The sequence below is a fragment of the Vipera berus genome (genome assembly GCF_964194415.1).
Source record: "Vipera berus genome assembly, chromosome: 7".
In the NCBI taxonomy this organism is placed as follows: domain Eukaryota; kingdom Metazoa; phylum Chordata; class Lepidosauria; order Squamata; family Viperidae; genus Vipera; species Vipera berus.
This window is the reverse complement of record NC_138209.1, coordinates 70,571,136-70,591,316: the sequence shown is the minus strand read 5'-3', so window position 1 is coordinate 70,591,316 and position 20,181 is coordinate 70,571,136. Positions and strand designations below refer to the sequence as shown.

Below are 20,181 nucleotides of genomic sequence, written 5' to 3'. Positions count from 1 at the left end.
TTGCCTATTGAATGTGCGTTCAGTGTTGTAGCGTCTGAATTGAAAAATGTACTACTACTACTACTACATTCAGGTCTGGAGCACTAAAGCGCTTCTGGATTGAAAGGATTGAACAGTGACATCACCATTGCTTGGGGGATGCCCAGTTGAGGGCTCCTTACCTGTCCCCATTAAATTGCCCACCACAGGGGTACCCATTTATCTACTCGCAGCTGCCCATTTTCAAACTGCTGACTCGGCAGTAGCTGGAGTATGTGATGAGAGTTCACCCCATCTCGTTGCAGCAACCAGGTCCCAAATGCAAGCCTGCCGATTGTCAGCCCAGCATCCTAACCTTGGGAGTCACTGCATGCCTTGGGAAATGTTAATCTGTGATTTTCTATGCCATCCTTCCTACTGGTACAAAAAGGAGAACGTTTGCCAATTTGATGTCTTCCTAATGAGCTGACACAAGGCTGAAAGATGATGTAAGGGATGTGCATGACAGAAAGTATATCATTTGCATAAGTTGTGACGAGAGAGAGAAAAATCCATTGCCAAGGCATTGAACAAATACTGTAAACAGGATTTAAGCTCATGCAATGACAGAGATTTACAAAAATGCCAAAGACAGGTGCCCTTCTAATTCGCATGAAGAGGGAGAAGGAGACACATTCTGGACTTGCAAGATTCTGTTACTATAGCCATTCCAATAACTTTAATTTTAGACCTAGACAGTATTTGTTTCTTGATTGGGTCAACCTTGTAGGGCTATCAGTGACTGACATTAATGGACAGGACTATCATGGCTTATATCAGTTATATGCTTATGTATGTTGAGACTGGGGACGCGGTGGCTCAGTGGGTTAGGACGCTGAGCTTGTCGATCAGAAGGTCGGCAGTTTGGCGGGTCAAATCCCGAGTGCCGCGTAACAGAGTGAGCGCCTGTTACTCGTCCCAGCTTCTGCCAACCTAGCAGTTCGAAAGCACGTAAAAATACAAGTAGAAAAATAGGGACCACTACAGTGGGAAGGTAACAGCGCTCCGTGCGCTTCTGGCGTCTAGTCATGCCGGCCACATGACCACGGAGACGTCCTCGGACAAGCGCTGGCTCTTTGGCTTTGAAACGGAGATGAGCACCAGCCCCTAGAGTTGGAAACGACTAGCACGCATGTGCGGGGGAACCTTTACCTTTTATGTTGAGACTAGACATCTTTTAACCATCATCTAGCCTAGCCTTCATACAAAGATATTGCACAACAGACGTTTGGTGGACCCAGACAGCTCTTGCTTCTCTTCAGCTCCAATCCGTTCCATTATTTAGCCAATTCACTGTTGAGAAAGCAAGAACATCACTTTCTCCCATCCAGCCCCTTTGGGGGGAAAATCTGCTGTCACAGGCTGATTTTTGCACTGGTGTTTCTGCCTTGACAAGGTTATCAAGAAATACTTTACATGCAGCTCAAATATGTATGATCAAGATTTTGTTTATATATGCAGTAAGGCTGTCGGGCTACTAAGCACTTTAGCTGATTAAAGACCTTTTTAATTGATTAAACTTTGTATATTGCTAAATCTCAGTATAATTCCTTCTCGAGATATGCATGAATGAATAGTCAAAAGTTCCCATTTGCTGCTAGAAAGTAAAGCCATTCTTAATATTTTTTTCATCACAGTAATATATGAAATGGCACAGGAGAATGAAAAACTAAATGTGAAAATGTACTTTGATCTTTCTGATAAAAATTTGCCACACTGACCAAACGTTATTTTCATTGAACCTACTGATTAGAATTTTAACATTAACATTAATTAATATTTGTTCTCAGGCACAACTGATATATATTCTCATGTACCATTTATAACTCAGTACAGTTATTACTGTAATAAAGTCATAATTTCATTTTTGCAGAATTTTCTATCTCTGAAATAACAAGAATTGTGCTCACCCCTTTAAAAAAGTTGTGTCATAAATATTTAAGTTATTAGCATGAATCTATTATGTGAATTATAGTCTACATCTACATCTCTGTGGTCTACATCTACATCTCTGTAACTAAATTTGCTTGTATTTTAGTCACATATTGGAAATGAACTATATCTATCAACAACTGTTTTGGTTCTTGCTAAAAATACTCCAATTTTTTTTACATATTTAACCTAATTCCTGTTTAAAGCAACATTGGTTAATTGTGGAACACAGCATCCAGATCCTCTTAGTCTTCTGGAGGGCTGTGAAAATCCTTGCCAGATTGTTAGATGAACCCCATACAGGTATAGTTTGTATGGTTGGTTCTGTCACATGGTGCCTTGACTATATACCATATCTATATAAATAGTAAACTGTTTGCTTAATATTTAAAACACCTATCTATTTGAAAGCCATTCTCTAGCACAGGGGGTAAATATTCAGAGACCCATAAAAATGCAGCTTAAATGCAGCAACTTTGAAATGTATTTGCACGAAAGGCCCACATTTATTTATTTTTGTTTGAAATGGCTAACTCAGAATTCTTTTTCCCTCCCCTTCTAAAGCTCTTAAGCCTCTAGTACGGTATTTCTCAATCTTGCTGACTTGCTGGATTTCAACTAACAGAATTTCCTGCCGTGCTGGGATCCACACAAGTTAAAGACACCAAGGGTGAGAAACACACTGCTCCAGTGTAACAGCTTTGAATAGAGGACATGTAAATGGTAAAAGCCTCTGAATTCTTTCTCTCCCAAGATGACCCACCGCCACCAGGGTCAATCCCAAGCAAAGCAACAGCCGATCCAGCCCCATTCTTTGTCAAGCCACAATCCCTCTCAGATAGGAATCCCAAAACTTGGCTACGCCATTTTCTCTCTCATCACCCATTAAACCTCTGCTTTATCTTTCAAGCCCGAGTAATACATTTGGAGTCTGGATTAACTTGTCCATCAGTGTACCACAAATTCAGGACCTGCCTTAGACAGCAAAGAAGTTGATTCACTACTCTAAAGGAGATAATTGGGAGGTTAAGTGCAAAAAAAAAAAAGAGAGAGAGAGAGGCATGTTATCAGATGAAAATGTGTTTCTAGAGAAGTATTTAAATCTCAGGAACAATTACATGAGCTCTGAAGTCAAGAATGCCATTAACACAGAGGAGGCATTTAATCCAGGCCTGCAGGTACTCAAGTGTTATATGGGCCCTCCTACAATAGCTCCATTATTAACAAACATGTGGCCAGCGTGCTTTATGATGCATTCCATATATAAAGCGTATGTAATTTAGGATATAAGAGAGCTTAATGATATCTGTTTGAATTCCTATGGCTTTTGGCAGCCCTGGATTTGGAAGAAAAAGATGGGAAACTCTTTGTATCTTTCTATAATGGTGAAAGGTTTTAGAGTTGGAGCCAATAATTTATGCAGAAAACTTATATATGAAATGAAGTCTTTTATAAATATCTAAGTACAAAGGACGCGGTGGCTCAGTGGGTTAGGACACTGAGCTTGTCGATCAGAAGGTCGGCAGTTTGGCGGGTCGAATCCCGAGTGCCGCGTAACAGAGTGAGCGCCTGTTACTCGTCCCAGCTTCTGCCAACCTAGCAGTTCGAAAGCACGTAAAAAATACAAGTAGAAAAATAGGGACCACTACGGTGGGAAGGTAACAGCGTTCCGTGCGCCTTTGGAGTCTAGTCATGCCGGCCACATGACCACGGAGACATCCTCGGACAAGCACTGGCTCTTCGGCTTTGAAACGGAGATGAGCACCGGCCCCTAGAGTTGGAAACGACTAGCACGCATGTGTGGGGGAACCTTTACCTTTAAGTATATAAGATATATAAGAAAAATGATGGACAATCCACACCCAGAAGTCTGAAAAACAGCACCACACTGCTTACCAGAATTCTCCAGAAACTTCTCTCCAGCTCACAAGTTCCTAAGGGCAGATGAATCAAGTTCCAAAGAGTTCAAAAGCATCAATGTACTTTAATAATGATTTTAGACCGTTGTGTGTGTGTGTGTGTGTGTGTGTGTGTGTGTGTGTGTGTGTGTGTTCAAACTTGGCCCTTTTTGTGACTTGTGGACTTCAACTCCCAGAATTCCTCAGCCAGCGTGCCTGGCTGAGGAATTCTGGGAGTTGAAGTCCACAAGTCACAAAAAGGGCCAAGTTTGAAGACCCTTGTTTTAGACTCTTCCCTTCAGGAGCTTTCATGAATTACTTGTCTTCCAAATCCGATAACCCGAGACTTCCTATATTAATCTTAGAAGAGGCTGAACTTCTGCTATGAAGGTTTGCTTGAAAACACCACTAATTCAAAAAAAATTAAAAATTGTGCCTGAAAGTCCCACCAAAAAAAGAAAAGAAAAGCTGAATGGCATTACAGACTTTCCTGTATAACCGAAACACTTTACTCCTCATTCCCCATCCAAACCAAGGGGGCATTGCCCTGACTCTTTCTTAATCCCTTCAGTCTTCCTTCTACCTGGCAACAGTACAATTGGATTGTCTACAGCCAGGGTCTCCAACCCTGGCGACTTTTAAGACTTGTGGACTTCAACTCCCAGAATTCCTCAGCCAGCCAGGGCTGGCTGAGGAATTCTGGGAGTTGAAATCCACAAGTCTTAAAGTTGCCAAGTTTGAAGACCCCTGTACTAAGGTTTTAAATGTATGGTCCTGCATCCTCTATTCATCTATAATACCTTCATCAGAGTGGAGGTGCTCCCCAAGTGAAGAATGACTTTCATTCCCAAGGTCTGTCCTTACGTCGAATTTGTACGTAAGCCACAAGAGTATTACTGTATAATACCGTATAAGTAGTATTGTGTAATGAACCTGAACCCAAGGGAGGAACTGCTTCCCAAAGCACTAGCACCAATGAACTCCTTCCTCCAAAACTCTTTCTTTAAAATAGGGTGCTCGCAGTTTTCAGAAATACAGAATAAACCTCTGCACCAAGCAGAACATTAGATGGGTCCATAAGCGCACTTTTTTCAGAGAAAATTGTCCTCTTTTTGATACCAGCTATTTTATTGTTTCTTACTTCATCATATTCCCAGTTGCAATGTATGGTTGTGAAAGCTGGACCATGAGAAAGGCTGAGCGTCAAAGAATGGAGGCCTTTGAACGATGGTGCTGGAGAAGACTCCTGCGAGTCTCTTGGACTGCAAGGAGATCAAACTGGTCCGTCCTAGAGGAGATCAACCCTGACTGCTCAAGGCCAGATCAACTCCAATACTTTGGCCACCTAATGAGAAGGAAAGACTCACTGGAGAAGAGCCTCATGCTGGGAAAGGTGGAGGGCAAGAGAAGAAGGGGACGACAGAGAATGAGGTGGCTGGATGGAGTCACTGAAGCAGTAGGCGTGAGCCTAAATGGACTCCAGAAGATGGTAGAGGACAGGAAGGCCTGGAGGAACGTGGTCCATGGGGTCGCGATGGGTCGGACACGACTTCGCACCTAACAACAACAACTTCATCACATATTCCATACCTCTACTCTGGGCTTGTGCGCTGCTACAAGATCCTTTATCATTCGGACTTCAGATACTGTTACGCCACCAACCATGAAGAGGACCAGCATAGGATGATCACTTGGGTGAGGTCGGCTCACCTAATGAAAAAAAAGAGAATAAATGTTTATGGAATCTGATCTTTCATCCTCTGGCCTGGGGGGGGGAGGGGACTCCAAAAGAGAACAAAAAGCAACATGTCTCTTTAGCAGCCTGCAGGGCAGAGAAGACGAACTACGGACTCACCACTACCAGCGGGTTCCCTCTGTTCAATGTAATTCCTTATTGCTGTAATTACTAGGCAAGAGTTTCAAAACAAGGCTATTCTATTAATGTTTTACTCTATCTGCTTTCCACTTTCATCTATCTGTCATTGCTAATTTTGCAGCCTGAGTCCCCAAGATTGCTGGCCAGATCTAAAGGAGAATGATGCTACTCTTGATGGGTAACTCGCATGACTGCGTTTTAATTCTTCTCCCGCCTGGTGATGAAAACTAAATAACCAAAGGAAGCAAACGTGGTTTGCTTCTTGGCCTGTTGCTGGCTCACTTCCTTCTGTGAAAATTATGATGGTTCTATCCAAAGACTTTCTGATTTTCATACAGTATAATACTTCTGCATTACAGAAGTATTACAGATATTGATTTTTTTTAAGAAAAAGAATGGCAATATTGTCTTGCTATAAAGATATAAAGGTAAAGGTTCCCCCGCACGTCCGTGCTAGGCGTTTCCAACTCTAGGGGCAACGTTTCAAAGCCGAAGAGCCAGCACGTGTCCGAGGACGTCTCCGTGGTCATGTGGCCGGCATGACTAGACGCCAAAGGCGCACGGAACGCTGTTACCTTCCCACCGTAGTGGTCCCTATTTTTCTACTTGCATTTTTACATGCTTTCGAACTGCTAGGTTGGCAGAAGCTGGGATGAGTAACAGGCGCTCACTCTGTTACGCGGCACTCGGGATTCGACCCGCCAAACTGCCGGCCTGATCGACAAGCTCAGCGTCCTAACCCACTGAGCCACCGCGTCCCTCTATAAAGATATAGAGCAATCTAAAGCTACACCTCATAATCATCTTGTTGCCTATTACTAATAATACTGCCTAATATTATTAATTTTGCTGCTAATATTTCCATGTTTAAACAAACAAACAAACAAACAAACAGACAAATAGGTTTGAACTTGTAGTTTGGACTGTTTTCTCTCAGATTTCGACAGCTAACACTAAGCTGATGGAAGCAGAATCAGAATCTTAATAAAGTTATATAAAAAAATATGTACCAGAATTAAAGTGGGTTCAAAGAACAATTATGCTAGAACCGGCTGCAGGAAACCAGCTCAGGTATAGATTTGTTGCAGGTTCCTAAAAAGATCATAATCAGCAACTGCTCTCGTTTCTAAAGTGGGAATAACTGTGACCTATTTACAATGCTTATTAAAAGATGACAATTTGTTAAAACACAAACATTAAAATCCAATACAGACCTACATGCCCTTCAGTGTATTGATTTGAAAGGGCTTAACAGTAAATGTCTGTACAAAAGGGCGACACAGAAGAGAAAAATATAATTACAGACAAGGTGGGGTTTGTTTGGTTAGCAGATTGTTGGTATTTCAAGAATGTGCCAATTTCATATAGAAGATCGTTTTATTTTGGCATTGTTCAGCCTTTCCGGGTCAAGGAAAAAAAAAAAACCTTTTCAAAGCTTCCCACAATCTCGATATTCAGAAAAAAGCCAAAATGATAAAAAAAGATCTATCCTTGCCTTTGCCGCAAAGGTGGACTCATTTGAAGTGTTATAATCTCTTACACATTTATTTTGAGGATAAATACCTATTATTTTATGTCAAGGTAATGATTTAATAGCTAAACAGCTTATGTAATGATGTAATGTAAAATAAGGTGGATGATGCAATGATAGGAATGACTCAGTAGGGTCTGTGTCTCTTTAAGAGCAAGCAGGGTCTGTATATCTTTAAGAGCCTGAGTATAAAAGGGAAGGCTTTTGCTGGAGTGTTTCTCTCTCTTCTGTTGCCTGCTGTAACTGCTCTGTGTTGCATCCTGCTGTATTAACATGTGGATGTATATTGTTGCTGGTGTGTGATATTGTAGATAGTGTAATATAAACCACCATTTAATATAGACCACTAGTTTACTGTGTTTACGCCTAGGTTATCTCAGCACATTAAGACTCTGACATTTTATAATCTCTCAGTCACCCCCTCAGAATGATACAGTTGAGCCCTCTTTGACACTGAAGTATCGGTTTGATGTTGACATCCCCTTCTTTCTTATCCCTTATCTATTCTTTCATTCTGCCTCTCAGTCAGAAGATTATGAATAATTAGGCATTTGAACAATACACTGTATGAACAGATAACATATCATTTATTTCTCTTGAAAGAAATCCATCAACCACATTCTTCCTTCCCCATTTAATCATAAAACGATTGTCAAAAGGGCTGATATGCCGCTACTAGAGATGGCTGCAAATATTCACACGACCACCAATGGGGAGAGATACCAAACACCTATAACCTTGTACTAGCATATGATGATCATTTGGGGGTATGGCCAAATGATTTGTTAGTTCCAGGTTATATATTTTTCTTTTCTTTCTTTTCTTTTTACGCTGAACAATATTCTACTACTTCTCTAGTCTCTTAATTGCCTGCCCCCACACATACTCTTAGCTTCCTGGACTCGTTCCTCATAAGGAAATGGCCAGTTAATCCTTGATTTGCATTCTAAGCAAACAGCCAATTTGTTTCATCACTCCTCATGCTTTGCATCAAGGATACTGCTGGAGACCTAATACACACATAATTTGGAACACACATTCCAAAGCACCCGAAGGCAGGACAAGAAGCAACGGATGGAAACTAATCAAGGGGAGAAGCAACCTGGAATTAAGCAGAAACTTCCTAACAGTGAGAATAATTAACCAGTGGAACAGCTTGCCTCCAGAAGTTTTGGGTGCTCCATCACTGGAGGTTTTTAAGAAGAGACTGGACAGTTACTTGTCTGAAATGGTACAGGGTCTCCTGCTTGAGCAGCGGGTTGGACTAGAAGATCTCCCAAGGTTCCTTTCAGCTCTGTTCTGATTGGTTGATAAATATTCAGTGTCCATGGCTGTCATCCTAAACACTTCCTCCTGGCCGATTGCTTCCTTAATGTCTTGTGGTTATTTCTCAGAGAATTAGTGACAAAAGCTAAAATTCTCAGAGGATATTATTCTCTTAAACTACATGCTTACTACATGCTTAGCACATGGAACTTGACAACTGGACAGCATAAATGGATTCTCCATGCTGTGACCAAAAAGACTGATATTACAGAATTCTCTCAGTGGATTTAAGACCTGATTGGACATGACACCTACTGTATGTGTGTGGATTGTCTATAGCAGGGGTGTCAAACTCAATTTCATTGAGGGCCGCATCAGCATTGCAGTTGCCCTCAGGGGGCTGGGGGGGTTATGGCCAGGGTGGGCGTGGCCTACTGGGTGGGCGTGGCTAGAGTGTGTATGGCCTACTGGGTGGGCGTGGCCAGCTCTACATCGTTCACATCAAGGGTGCCTATGGGGGCCTGGGCAGGAGTGGGACAGATCTGAGGGTCTCTGGCAGAAGGAGGGTCTCTGGACCAGGGCCAAGGCAGTGGGGGCCGTTCCCTCACTGTTTCCAGGATGGCTTCACGGGCCACATGAAACCACTTTGCGGGCCGGATCCGGGCCCCGGGCCTTGTGTTTGACATGTCTGGTCTATAGACACAGACTTTGTATGGATGAGTGGAATGAAATATGAGATTCATTTATACATAATATAAATTATGTTAAAAAGGATAAAAAATGTATTAGAAACATACATAATTGACTATGTTTGCGTTAGACAAGTATGTATACAGTAGAATTGTAATTGTTTATTGTTTTAGTGGCAGATCATCTGGGTTTCTGTTGTATTTTTTATTTGTTAGAGCACTTCTTTTTGTTTTTTCTTCTTTTTGACAATGTATTTATCACTATGGCTTTTATGTTTCGCGTTCCCCCCACCTTCTTTTTTTGTTACTGATTAAAAAGCAATTAAAGATAAATGAAAATGCACTGAAGTTACTTTGTGTTTGAAGAGTCCCAAAGGTAATACGCCTTTTTTGGGACTATATTCCAATTTGGTCTGCACTAGAAAATGCAGTGTTGTTTAAGAGGGTGACATCAACTTGAGTTGACCAACATCAGGGTTTTACTTATTAGTCTGAGTGGAGAAGATGGACAGATGCGTCCTACTACAGAAAGAGCAAGGAAGATAAGATAAAACTGCACTCTTTGGAGAGATTCTCTCTTTCTCCGTGTTTGCGTTTGTGGGTGTGTGTATGTGCACACATGCCCACAAGTGTTTTTGAGTCAGTGTTGACTCCTGGTGGCTGCTTGGACAGGTCCTTGCAGTTTTCTTGGCTTGCAAGCTTCTTCAGAAGTGTTTGTCTTTGTCTCTTCATAGGATTGACAGAGAGTGACTTTGGTGCCAAAGGCAGGATTTACAACTCAGTCTCCTGATTCCTAGCTTGGCGCCTTAACCACTACATCCTGCTGCCATGCAAGTTCTACCTTACATATTGACAACTCCCAAGGCCTATCCCAAATCTGCACTGGGGTTTGTCTAACACAGACATGTCAAACACAAGACCCGGGGGCCAGATCCGGCCCGCGAAGTGGTTTCATGTGACCCGCGAAGCGATCCTGGAAACAGTGAGGGAACGGCCCCCCACTGCCTTGGCCCTGGCCCTGTGACCCTCAGATCTGTCCCACTCCTGCCCAGGCCCCCATAGGCACCCTTGATGCCAACGATGTAGAGCTGGCCATGCCCACCCAGTAGGCCAGACATGTCAAACACAAGGCCCGGGGGCCGGATGCGGCCCGCGAAGTGGTGTCATGTGGCCTGCGAAACCATCCTGGAAACAGTGACGGAACGCCCCCCACTGCCTTGGCCCTGGCCTAGAGACCCTCCTTCTGCCAGAGACCCTCAGATCTGTCCCATTCCTGCCCAGGCCCTCATAGGCACCCTTGATGCGAACGATGTAGAGCTGGCCACGCCCACCCAGTAGGCCATACACACTCTAGCCACGCCCACCCAGTAGGCCACGCCCACCCTGGCCATACCCACCCAGCCCCCTGAGGGCAACCACAATGCTGATGCGGCCCTCCATGAAATTGAGTTTGACACCCCTGGTCTAACAGATAAAAAGGCCTTTAATGCTTCTTATAATGATGTCTTTGTCTGGAACAGCAGAATTCAGAGGAAAACAATGTGCTTTGTCATGCTTTACAAATAATAGCAGAGTACAACATAATGGTTGAACTACTACTAGGGAAATCAAATTACTATTTAGTTTGACTTTTGTAGGGTTTCATTGACAACCTGTCTACTACGGAATACATTTATTTGGAAACCCCTGAAATTCAATCTTTGTGCTGCTTCATGATTCTAAAACTGCTATCTTTTTTTTTAAAAGAAGCGTTCATAGACCCTATTTTTTCCTTTTTTGGCCTTTCGACAATATTATTTTTAGCAAGTCCCAAACAAGTGATCGTTTCAGGTGCACAGCTGTCAAATTTCCATGGAGACCGAAATTAATAAATCATAAGAAGATCATAAGACATTTTTTAATTCCTCTGGGTCTCTTTCTTTTTTAAACTAAATGTAACAAAATACAGATATAATATACATTAAATATTTCATTCTTGTCTATTTCAAAGACTCAAGGCAAACTGAAATCTACTCTTGCCCTATATAATATCAACAACAACAATAATAATTATGGTAATAATTACATCCTGAGCCAATACCCCTTAATATCATCAAACATCAACATCTGCCTACCCCTGCTGCTTGGGAAGGATTTGATAGGTGGATAAAAATGCCAAAACCAGTCTAAACATCTGGCTGACAGTAAAAAGAATCATAATTACACAATCAATTACAAAAGAGCAGACTACTTGGACCCATACATATAATACATTGCAACTCAGCGTGAATAAAGACCAACACCAGCTAAACAACTGGAAGCTGTGATTTCACATTATTGTGTAAATAACAACAACAACAACAACAAAAATAATATAAACATATACCATCCAAATTCAATGTGGTCATATGCGTAACCATGTCGTGTAGAAGGGATGACACAGACTGCCCATAGTTAGACTCTACTGCTGGCTTCTGACTGTTTACAGGGGTGTCAAACTGCTGGCCCACGGGCTGGATGCGTCATGTGGAAGCCGTGCCCGCCCCAGTGCCGATACATTGCGTGACATCGCGAGTTTGACGATGTTAAAATATGCCTGAATATTTTAATTGTGTGCAGTCACTGTGCCTGAACAAGAATCTCTTGAGAAAGTCCCACTTTCTCACAGGCAGTTTTAGAATCTAACTTTATTCATTCATGTAATGTCCCGTTTTCTCATACTTATTAACCGCAGGCAACAAACATTACTACATGTCTTGATGGCATTTGAATTCTTTATATTGAAAAAGTATTTATCGGTTAAGTTTATATATCTGTTTCTCTGCTGAGTATGCACGAAATGAAGATACCTATCGTTAGGATAATATTAATACTTGTAGGCTAATACCACTACAACAACTTTTGGGTTTGGATTTTGTATTCTTATTACCATTTTTTTATCTGGCCTGTAAATTACACACACAAAAAAATCTCTAGAGGTGTATTTGAACTTAATACCAAATATTACATGGAGGTAACTATTAAAACCTTATTTTCTTTTAAATAACTTTCTGGATCATATGCCCAGCTGCAAATTTACATTCCAGACTTAAGGAAGTCAGAAACGTGTCTTTGTTAGATTAACGGATTGGTCCTAATTTAGATCTAAAAAGGTAAAGGTTCCCCCGCACATGCATGCTAGTCGTTTCCAACTCTAGGGGCCGGTGCTCATCTCTGTTTCAAAGCCGAAAAGCCAGCGCTTGTCCGAGGATGTCTCCGTGGTCATGTGGCTGGCGTGACTAGACGCCAAAGGCGCACGGAACGCTGTTACCTTCCCACCGGAGTGGTCCCTATTTTTCTACTTGCATTTTTACGTGCTTTCGAACTGCTAGGTTGGCAGAAGCTGGGACGAGTAACAGGCACTCACTCTGCTACGCGGCACTAGGGATTCGACCCGCCAAACAGCTGACCTTCTGATCGACAAGCTCAGCATCCTAACCCACTGAGCCACTGCATCTAGGAACCCTCTATTAACAGACTAACCATTTTATCTGTCTTGAGTGTACACATAGTTTTTAATATACGTACTAAATGGAAGTTAGAGCCTTCCGAATTCAAAGAAAGATTCTAGATTTTTTTTAAAAATTTAGGTCATTTCCCCACCAATGACATATAGTATCTTCTTGAATTGCCAATCTTCACTGTTCAAAATTACAATGGGAAGAAATATCTGGTTCTTAGCTACCCACCTTGACTGAAAGCATGATTCTTCCCCAGTTTAACAAGAATTTCTGAAGACAGAAATTGTTCTTGTTGTCAGTTGCGAAGTCGTGTCCGACCCATCGTGACCCCATGGACAACGTTCCTCCAGGCCTTCCTGTCCTCTACTGGAGTCCATTTAAGCTCACGCCTACTGCTTCAGTGACTCAATCCAGCCACCTCATTCTCTGTCATCCCCTTCTTCTCTTGCCCTCAACCTTTCCCAGCATTAGGCTCTTCTCCAGTGAGTCCTTCCTTCTCATTAGGTGGCCAAAGTGTTTGAGTTTCAACTTCAGGATCTGGCTTTCGAAAGAGCAGGCAGGGTTGATCTCCTCTAGGACTGACCGATTTGATCGCCTTGCAGTCCAAGGGACTCGCAGGAGTCTTCTCCAGCACCATCGTTCAAAGGCTTCAATTCTTTGGCGCTCAGCCTTTCTTATGGTCCAACTTTCACAGCCATACATTGCAACTGGGAAAACCATGGCCTTGACTAGAAGACAGATATAGCCTCAACTAAGTTGTCTTTTTAAATCTTTAAGAGTCCAATTCAACCCCCAGGTTCTTAAAATTAAGTCTTTCTCGGATTTTTACTCATGGTCCCTGTGGGAAGTGATAATAAGGCTGTCTTCTTAACTAATACAAATGGAATGTCCAGAGGTCAGGATGTGAATTTTCTCTCACAGTATTACACTAGGTTTCATATCACACTAATGACGGCTGAGTTGTGGTATGAAGATCCTGCAGGTATTTAATGAGGAGAAGGCCTTCGTTATACGCAGCTGTACAGGCGCTGTGGTGGCTGCTATTATTTGTAGATCGTGGAGAGACTTCACAAAGTCCTCAAGAAATCTAATACTTCAGCTATCAACTTCTGGAAAATCATGTTATGTAAGAATATTAATACGCCACACTGAATGCAGTGAGGATTTCTTTTGAATACATTTCTCTTTTTAAAAAAAATACGAATTCATAAATCACTTCAGTAAAAGCTACTGCAGCGGATTGCATTGGACATCCCAATAGTGACATATATGGTTTTAAAAAAGGGGCTTTAGGTTACCAAATGAAAAGGAAGGAATACATATATTATTTAATTGACAAACTGACTGATGGTCGTGCTAGCACAGAAGCTAGTTTAACACTAAAATAGCACTCTGTAGGCAGTTTACCATGGCAGCGTATTGCCCCTAACAGTCTGGGTCCTCATTTTATTGACCTAAATTAAATCCCAAAATACTTATTTCCAGAACATTCCGTGCCCTCCGCCTGGCTATTCCCATCTTGGCTGGCTTGCAAAGGGGAGAGGGCAACTAGAAAAGGAGAGAGCCAGCGTGTTGTGGATATCGGAGAGCCGTAGAAATGACACCAGGAATGGGATAGGCTCAAGTCATAAGACAGCTTACTACACCCATGAAACTGATGCCAGATTTTCTTCAGTGGAGAACTTTCTGCAGGTCCTGTCATGGATGCAATTGCCAGAGAGAGTGTTCTGGAAATGGAGAGCGCCCCCTAGTGATTACAGACAGATTCACATTTCATTTTTTTTATCCAGGCCTTTAATATTTTTCTTATATACTGTGGGCTGTGCAGTACCTTAGAACAGGGCTTTTCAACCAGTGGTATGGGTACCACCTGTGGTACACTGGCACCTGGCAGGTGGTACGCGACCATCCTAGAAAAGCGGTAGCGAGGGAGGGGAATGAGCTGAACCGGTGGCAACACCGCACAAGCCTGAGCGAGAAACGGATGGAGCTGCAGGGCTGTCAGGGCTCAGTGGAAGCGCCAGGATCAGCGCCAGGCTCCAGCTGGAGCTTGGCACTGATCCTGGCGCTTCTGCTGAGCCCAAAAGAAGCGCCGATCAGCTGGAATGTTGCAGCATCTCCAGGGTCTTGTGATTTACATTCAGATGCTTGGCAACTGATTCATATTTATGATGGTCACAGTGTCCCAGGATCATGTGAAGTGACCAAAACCTGCTGCAACCACCCAGCAGATGGGGGGAGGGAATAAAAACCAAACATCCCCCCACCCCACCCCCGCTGCCAATCCTCAACAGAAATGCTCACAACAATGAAAACCTCGGACAGGAGGAAGAGCGCTGCCGGGCGGGCAGGCAGGTGTCTTGCTTGGCTGTGGCTTGGGGGGGGCACTTTTTTCAGTGCCACTGTAACTTCGAACAGTCGCTAAGCAAACTGTTGTAAGTCAAGGACTACCTGTACTTCATCACTTTTTTTTCCTTTTTTTTTTGGTCATCAAGTTTTTGACACCTTGCTAGGCGACTGGTGGTACTCGGATGTTGCCATATCCTAAAAGTGGTACAATGGGTGAAAAGGTTGAAAGGCCCTGCCCTAAGCTTTTTAAGCAACCGATCTACCCAAAAGACAGATCCCTCACAGCAGGGACCTCTTCGAAAGGGCCTCTCCTGCTGATCTTAACAACGGCATGTATTCATAACGAGAGACGTGGAACAGAACAGTCAGGTCCTCAACTTTTCAGGGCTCTTAAAGCAATGCCTTAATCACGTCCAATGCAGATCTGTACTTTGTCCCAGTTTTGCAGCCGAGCTTCTGCTGTATCCTGCACAGGCTGAAATTTTCTAGGTGGGCCACTGTAACTTTGAACAGTCACTAAGCGAACTGTTGTAAGTTGAGCACTACCTGTATTTCATCACTTTTTTTCCTTTTTTTTTTGGTCATCAAGTTTTTGACACCTTGCTAGGCAACTGGTGGTACTCGGATGTTGCCATATCCTAAAAGTGGTACAATGGATGAAAAAGTTGAAAAGCCCTGAACTAGACATTCCCACTTTCTGCAACCCATAACATCAGACACTATATTAATGTTCTTTCTAGGTGCAGAGGAGTGCGCATAGTCAAGGCCATGGTCTTCCCAGTTGCAATGTATGGCTGTGAAAGTTGGACCATAAGAAAGGCTGAGTGCCAAAGAATTGAAGCCTTTGAACGATGGTGCTGGGGAAGACTCCTGCGAGTCCCTTGGACTGCAAGGCGATCAAACTGGTCAGTCCTAGAGGAGATCAACCCTGACTGCTCTTTCGAAGGCCAGATCCTGAAGTTGAAACTCAAATACTTTGGCCACCTAATGAGAAGGAAGGACTCATTGGAGAAGAACCTAATGCTGGGAAAGGTTGAGGGCAAGAGAAGAAGGGATGAGAATGAGGTGGCTGGATGGAGTCCCTGAAGCAGTAGGCATGAGCTTAAATGGACTCCAGAAGATGGTAGAGGACAGGAAGGCCTGGAGGAACGTTGTCCATGGGGTCGTGATGGGTCGGAGACGACTTCGCAACTAACAACAACAGGTGCAGAGGAAGTGAATGTCTGAATAAAAGAGGGACAAAACCTAGAAACCACAACTTGCCACAAGACACATCTTCTGTGAGACGAATGTTTCTCTCCCACACGCAATAACAGGGATGATGGAAATTAGGTTGATACTGCCGTCCGTCTACTATTAATACTTTTGCTGTCGGCCAATGATTTTGCACTTCTTTTACAAGGCTGCCTTGAAGAATAGTCTGCAGACTATAATCATTGCCTTGTGACGTGCCATGCAAGAAGAAAATATATCACCCTTACTTTTAAATTCATTAAAGACAAATAATAATATTTAGAAGCAGCAGCTTTTGGGCGTGGGTATGTGTTCTTAAAATGAAATCCAGATTGATGAGAAGGATTTCTGTAGCATATTCCCCCCAGATTGATGAAAATAATTTCTGTAGCATATTCCCCCCCCCACTCCATCTTGTCTTGTGAATGCCGTAGAGTAGATTCTCATTATTTGGAATGAAAAAAAAAGTACAGTCTGGATCTGGCCCCAGGAAAAACCTTGACTATAGTTGTAATGAAAAACAGCTGGATACTATTACATGATCTTGAAACAGAGAGAGAGAGAGAGAGAAATTTTCAAAATGGTAGATTTGCTCCATTTCTCATTTTTTCCAGCCTTAAATTAATTTTGCTTAAATGGTTCTTGGCATTAGTTTTCTGAAGTAATAAGAAGACAGGATATTGATCTTACAAAAAAAACAACTATTGAAGTAAATGCATAATAAATTGAGTACACAAAATAATATAATGAGATTTTCTGCCTGCTTCCTGCTAACATATGCATTTTATGCAGGCTACTTTATTTTATTTTATTTTGATTGGGGAGCAGAACTGGAAAATTTAGGAATCAGGAATACAGTGTAACTGCAGGTCAGCAGGAGAAAATGGAAATTTGTTAAGTTGAATTTTTTTTTCTCCCGTCCCATACCCGGGATAGATTTCTTATGAGCCAAATCTACCACCCGCTTTCATGAACTTTCACTGGGAAGTGTACCACTAGCCATACTTTGTCAAAAAATTTAGAAAAAGGCTTCTCTAAAGGAGGGGGGGGGCGTGTGGTCCATACTGGTGCTAAGGGGAATTCCAACTCAAGATGGTGGTCACGGCCATCTGACGGAAGCTCAACCATTTTGAAATGTACCATGCAATAAGGCTGGGGCTTCAATTGCAGACACGGCTGTTGTCTAGACTTTTTGGACACTTCCCCCCCCCCCACAATCCCATGGCTCTCTTAATCCATCTCTGCTCTTCATGAGAAGGTTATTTTTTTGGGTGGTGGGGAGAGAAACGGATGTCCTTAAGTCTGTTTTTGACTCTGGTGACTGCTTGGACAAGTCCCGGCAGTTTTCTTGGCCAAGTTTTTTAGAAGTGGTTGTCCATTTGCCTCTTTCCTAGTGCTAGATGAGACTGACTGGCCCAAAGTGACTCAGCTGGCTTCGTGCTTAAAGTTGGACTAGAACTCACGGTTTCCTATTTTCTAGCCTGATGCCTTAACCCCGCAGTGGCGAACCTATGGCACGCGTGCCACAGGTGGCACGCAGAGCCCTCTCTGCGGGCACGCGCGCCGTCGCCCCAGTCCCAGGCCTTCAGCTGGGTTTTATAAAACCTTTTCGCTTTAGGCCTCCGCCGCCGTGTGCAAAAAAAAAGGTTCAATCAATCAATTTCAACTTCTCGCGGGAAAAAAAAAGGTCTCGCAAAGTTGGAATTGATTGATTGAACTTTTTAGTCCCACCCAGTCTGCCGTTACACGGCAGCCACGCCCACCCAATGGGCCACGGCCAGCCAATTGGCCACACCCACCCAATGGGCCACGCTCACCCGGCACCCAACGATACATAGGCGGGTTTGGGGTTGCAGTTTGGGCACTCGGTCTCTAAAAGGTTTGTCATCACAGCTAGACCCAACTGACTTTTCTCTTCATGAAAGTAGCCCATTTTTTATTTTATTTTATTTATTTTTATTTTTATTTTAATCCCATTTATATCCCGCCCTTCTCCGAAGACTCAGGGCGGCTTACAATCTAAGCACAAATCAAATGTGCTTAGCAATAGCCTTCATTCTATGTATATGCCTGCTTATTAGGGCTTTTGCCCCCCCCCAAGCGGCATTATTACAAAGTCAGCTTATTGCCCCCAACAATCTGGGTCCTCATTTTACCTACCTCGGAAGGATGGAAGGCTGAGTCAACCTTGAGCCTGGTGGGATGCTACCCTGCACTAATTGCAGGCAGCTGGTGTTACTTAAGGAGGCATTAGCCCACTGCTCCACCAAGGCTCTTTGCCCGCTTCTGATCAAGCCTCAAAACAGATGGCATTGCTTTAAGAAATCAATTTGTTAAAAGTGAACGTGATTCTTAAAACAGCCATAGCACTTTTTCTCCCCACCCTGGTTCTGCAGAAGCATGAAGGAAACAGCTAGTTTTAACAATGAGCAGAGACCTAATGCTGTGCTTGGAAGCACTTTTGAATAATTTTCAAAGGGTACGTAAACCTAGAGGAGAGCGTAAAACTAAGGCTCTTCTTCTGGTCCCAAAAGACAAGGGTCTTGAAGGCAACCAGTGTAGACCCAAGCTTAACTAACGTAGGCAGAAAAAAAAATAATATAAGTGATTCACACTTGGCTAAAAAAGATAAACAATGTTTTCATTTTGAATTTGGAAATGTCTGCTTTTTAGACACTGATTTGTTTTTCCCTGCTCGGGAAAGCTATTTTGAGAAGTCTTTTGAACAAAGTCATTACTGCTTACAATCCATTGTACAATTCATTACCCTCCGTGCTTGCCCTTAAAAGCTTAAATCTTTTTTTTTCATACATGTGAGCGTTGCTTAAAATAGTCACTGCTTACAAACACACTGCAGTTGCTTTCACTCCAGCTGGCCACACAGTGACCTGTGGTGGCAGGGATATTTTCGGAGACATTGATAAAAATGCATGGGTACCAAATTTGTCCTGATTTTTGGGGGGGGGGAGAGAGAGAAAGGGGAGGATGGGAAGAAGGAAGAAGAATCTTTCAACACGGCGCTTCTTTTATCTCCCACCCTGTCAGATTTGGGAAAAGGAACAAGGAAGGCTTTCCACCTGCCGACAGCCCAGTAGAACTTTTCACACCCATATTCCAACCTGAACGGTGGCAAATAAATAAATAAATAAACCTTTATTGTCAAAGTACAACATGTGTACATTGAGATTAGCTGAGCCTCCCCCTGTGCTCTCTCCCCCCAACACACAGTGACAACAAACCCTCCATCCCACCACACTATGTGAACCAACTACACCACACACCGGCCTCCCAAGTCAACTCTGCATAAGATTATGTCCCATTTAAAAGCCTAACAGCCCACGGATAAAAGCTATTTTTCAGCCTGTTGGTACGGCTGGCTATATTCCTATATCTCCTACCGGATGGTAGGAGAGTAAAGAGATACCGTCCAGGGTGTGAGTCATCCCTGAGAATCTTCCTCACTCTTCCAAGGCAACGAGCCCTGGCGATGTCATCCAGTGGTGTCAGGGAACAGCCCACAATGTCTTGTGCTGTGCTCACTACCCTCTGCAATACTTTCCTATCCGCGGCTGTCAGACCAGCATACCAAACCACAATACCATACGAGAAGACGCTCTCTATGGTAGACCGGTAAAAGAGGGTCATTAGCTGTTGTTCTACCCTGTTCTTCCGCAAGACCCTAAGAAAGTGAAGCCTCTGTTGGGCCTTTCTAGCCACCTGGGTTGTGTTAACTTTCCAGGTCAGATCTTCACAGAGGTAGACTCCCAGAAATTTAAAGGAGGGAACTCTCTCTACACAGTCCTCCCCGATGTAAAGTGGGGCAGGTTCCTCTTTTTTTCTCCGGAAGTCTAGCGCCATCTCTTTCGTCTTGCTGATGTTTAGGTGCAAGTTGTTGTTACTACACCATATG

At 43.1% G+C, this 20,181-nt stretch overlaps 1 protein-coding gene across 1 annotated transcript in view; it reads right to left on the bottom strand.

The window, feature by feature from the left end:
• SCFD2 (sec1 family domain containing 2) overlaps nt 1-20,181 on the bottom strand; it is a 156,008-nt gene that overhangs the window by 1,219 nt on the left and 134,608 nt on the right. The window contains exon 8 of the mRNA XM_081332685.1: nt 5,439-5,558. Within this exon, the coding sequence (XP_081188811.1) occupies nt 5,439-5,558 (120 nt within the window). The remainder of the gene's footprint in view (nt 1-5,438; nt 5,559-20,181) is intronic.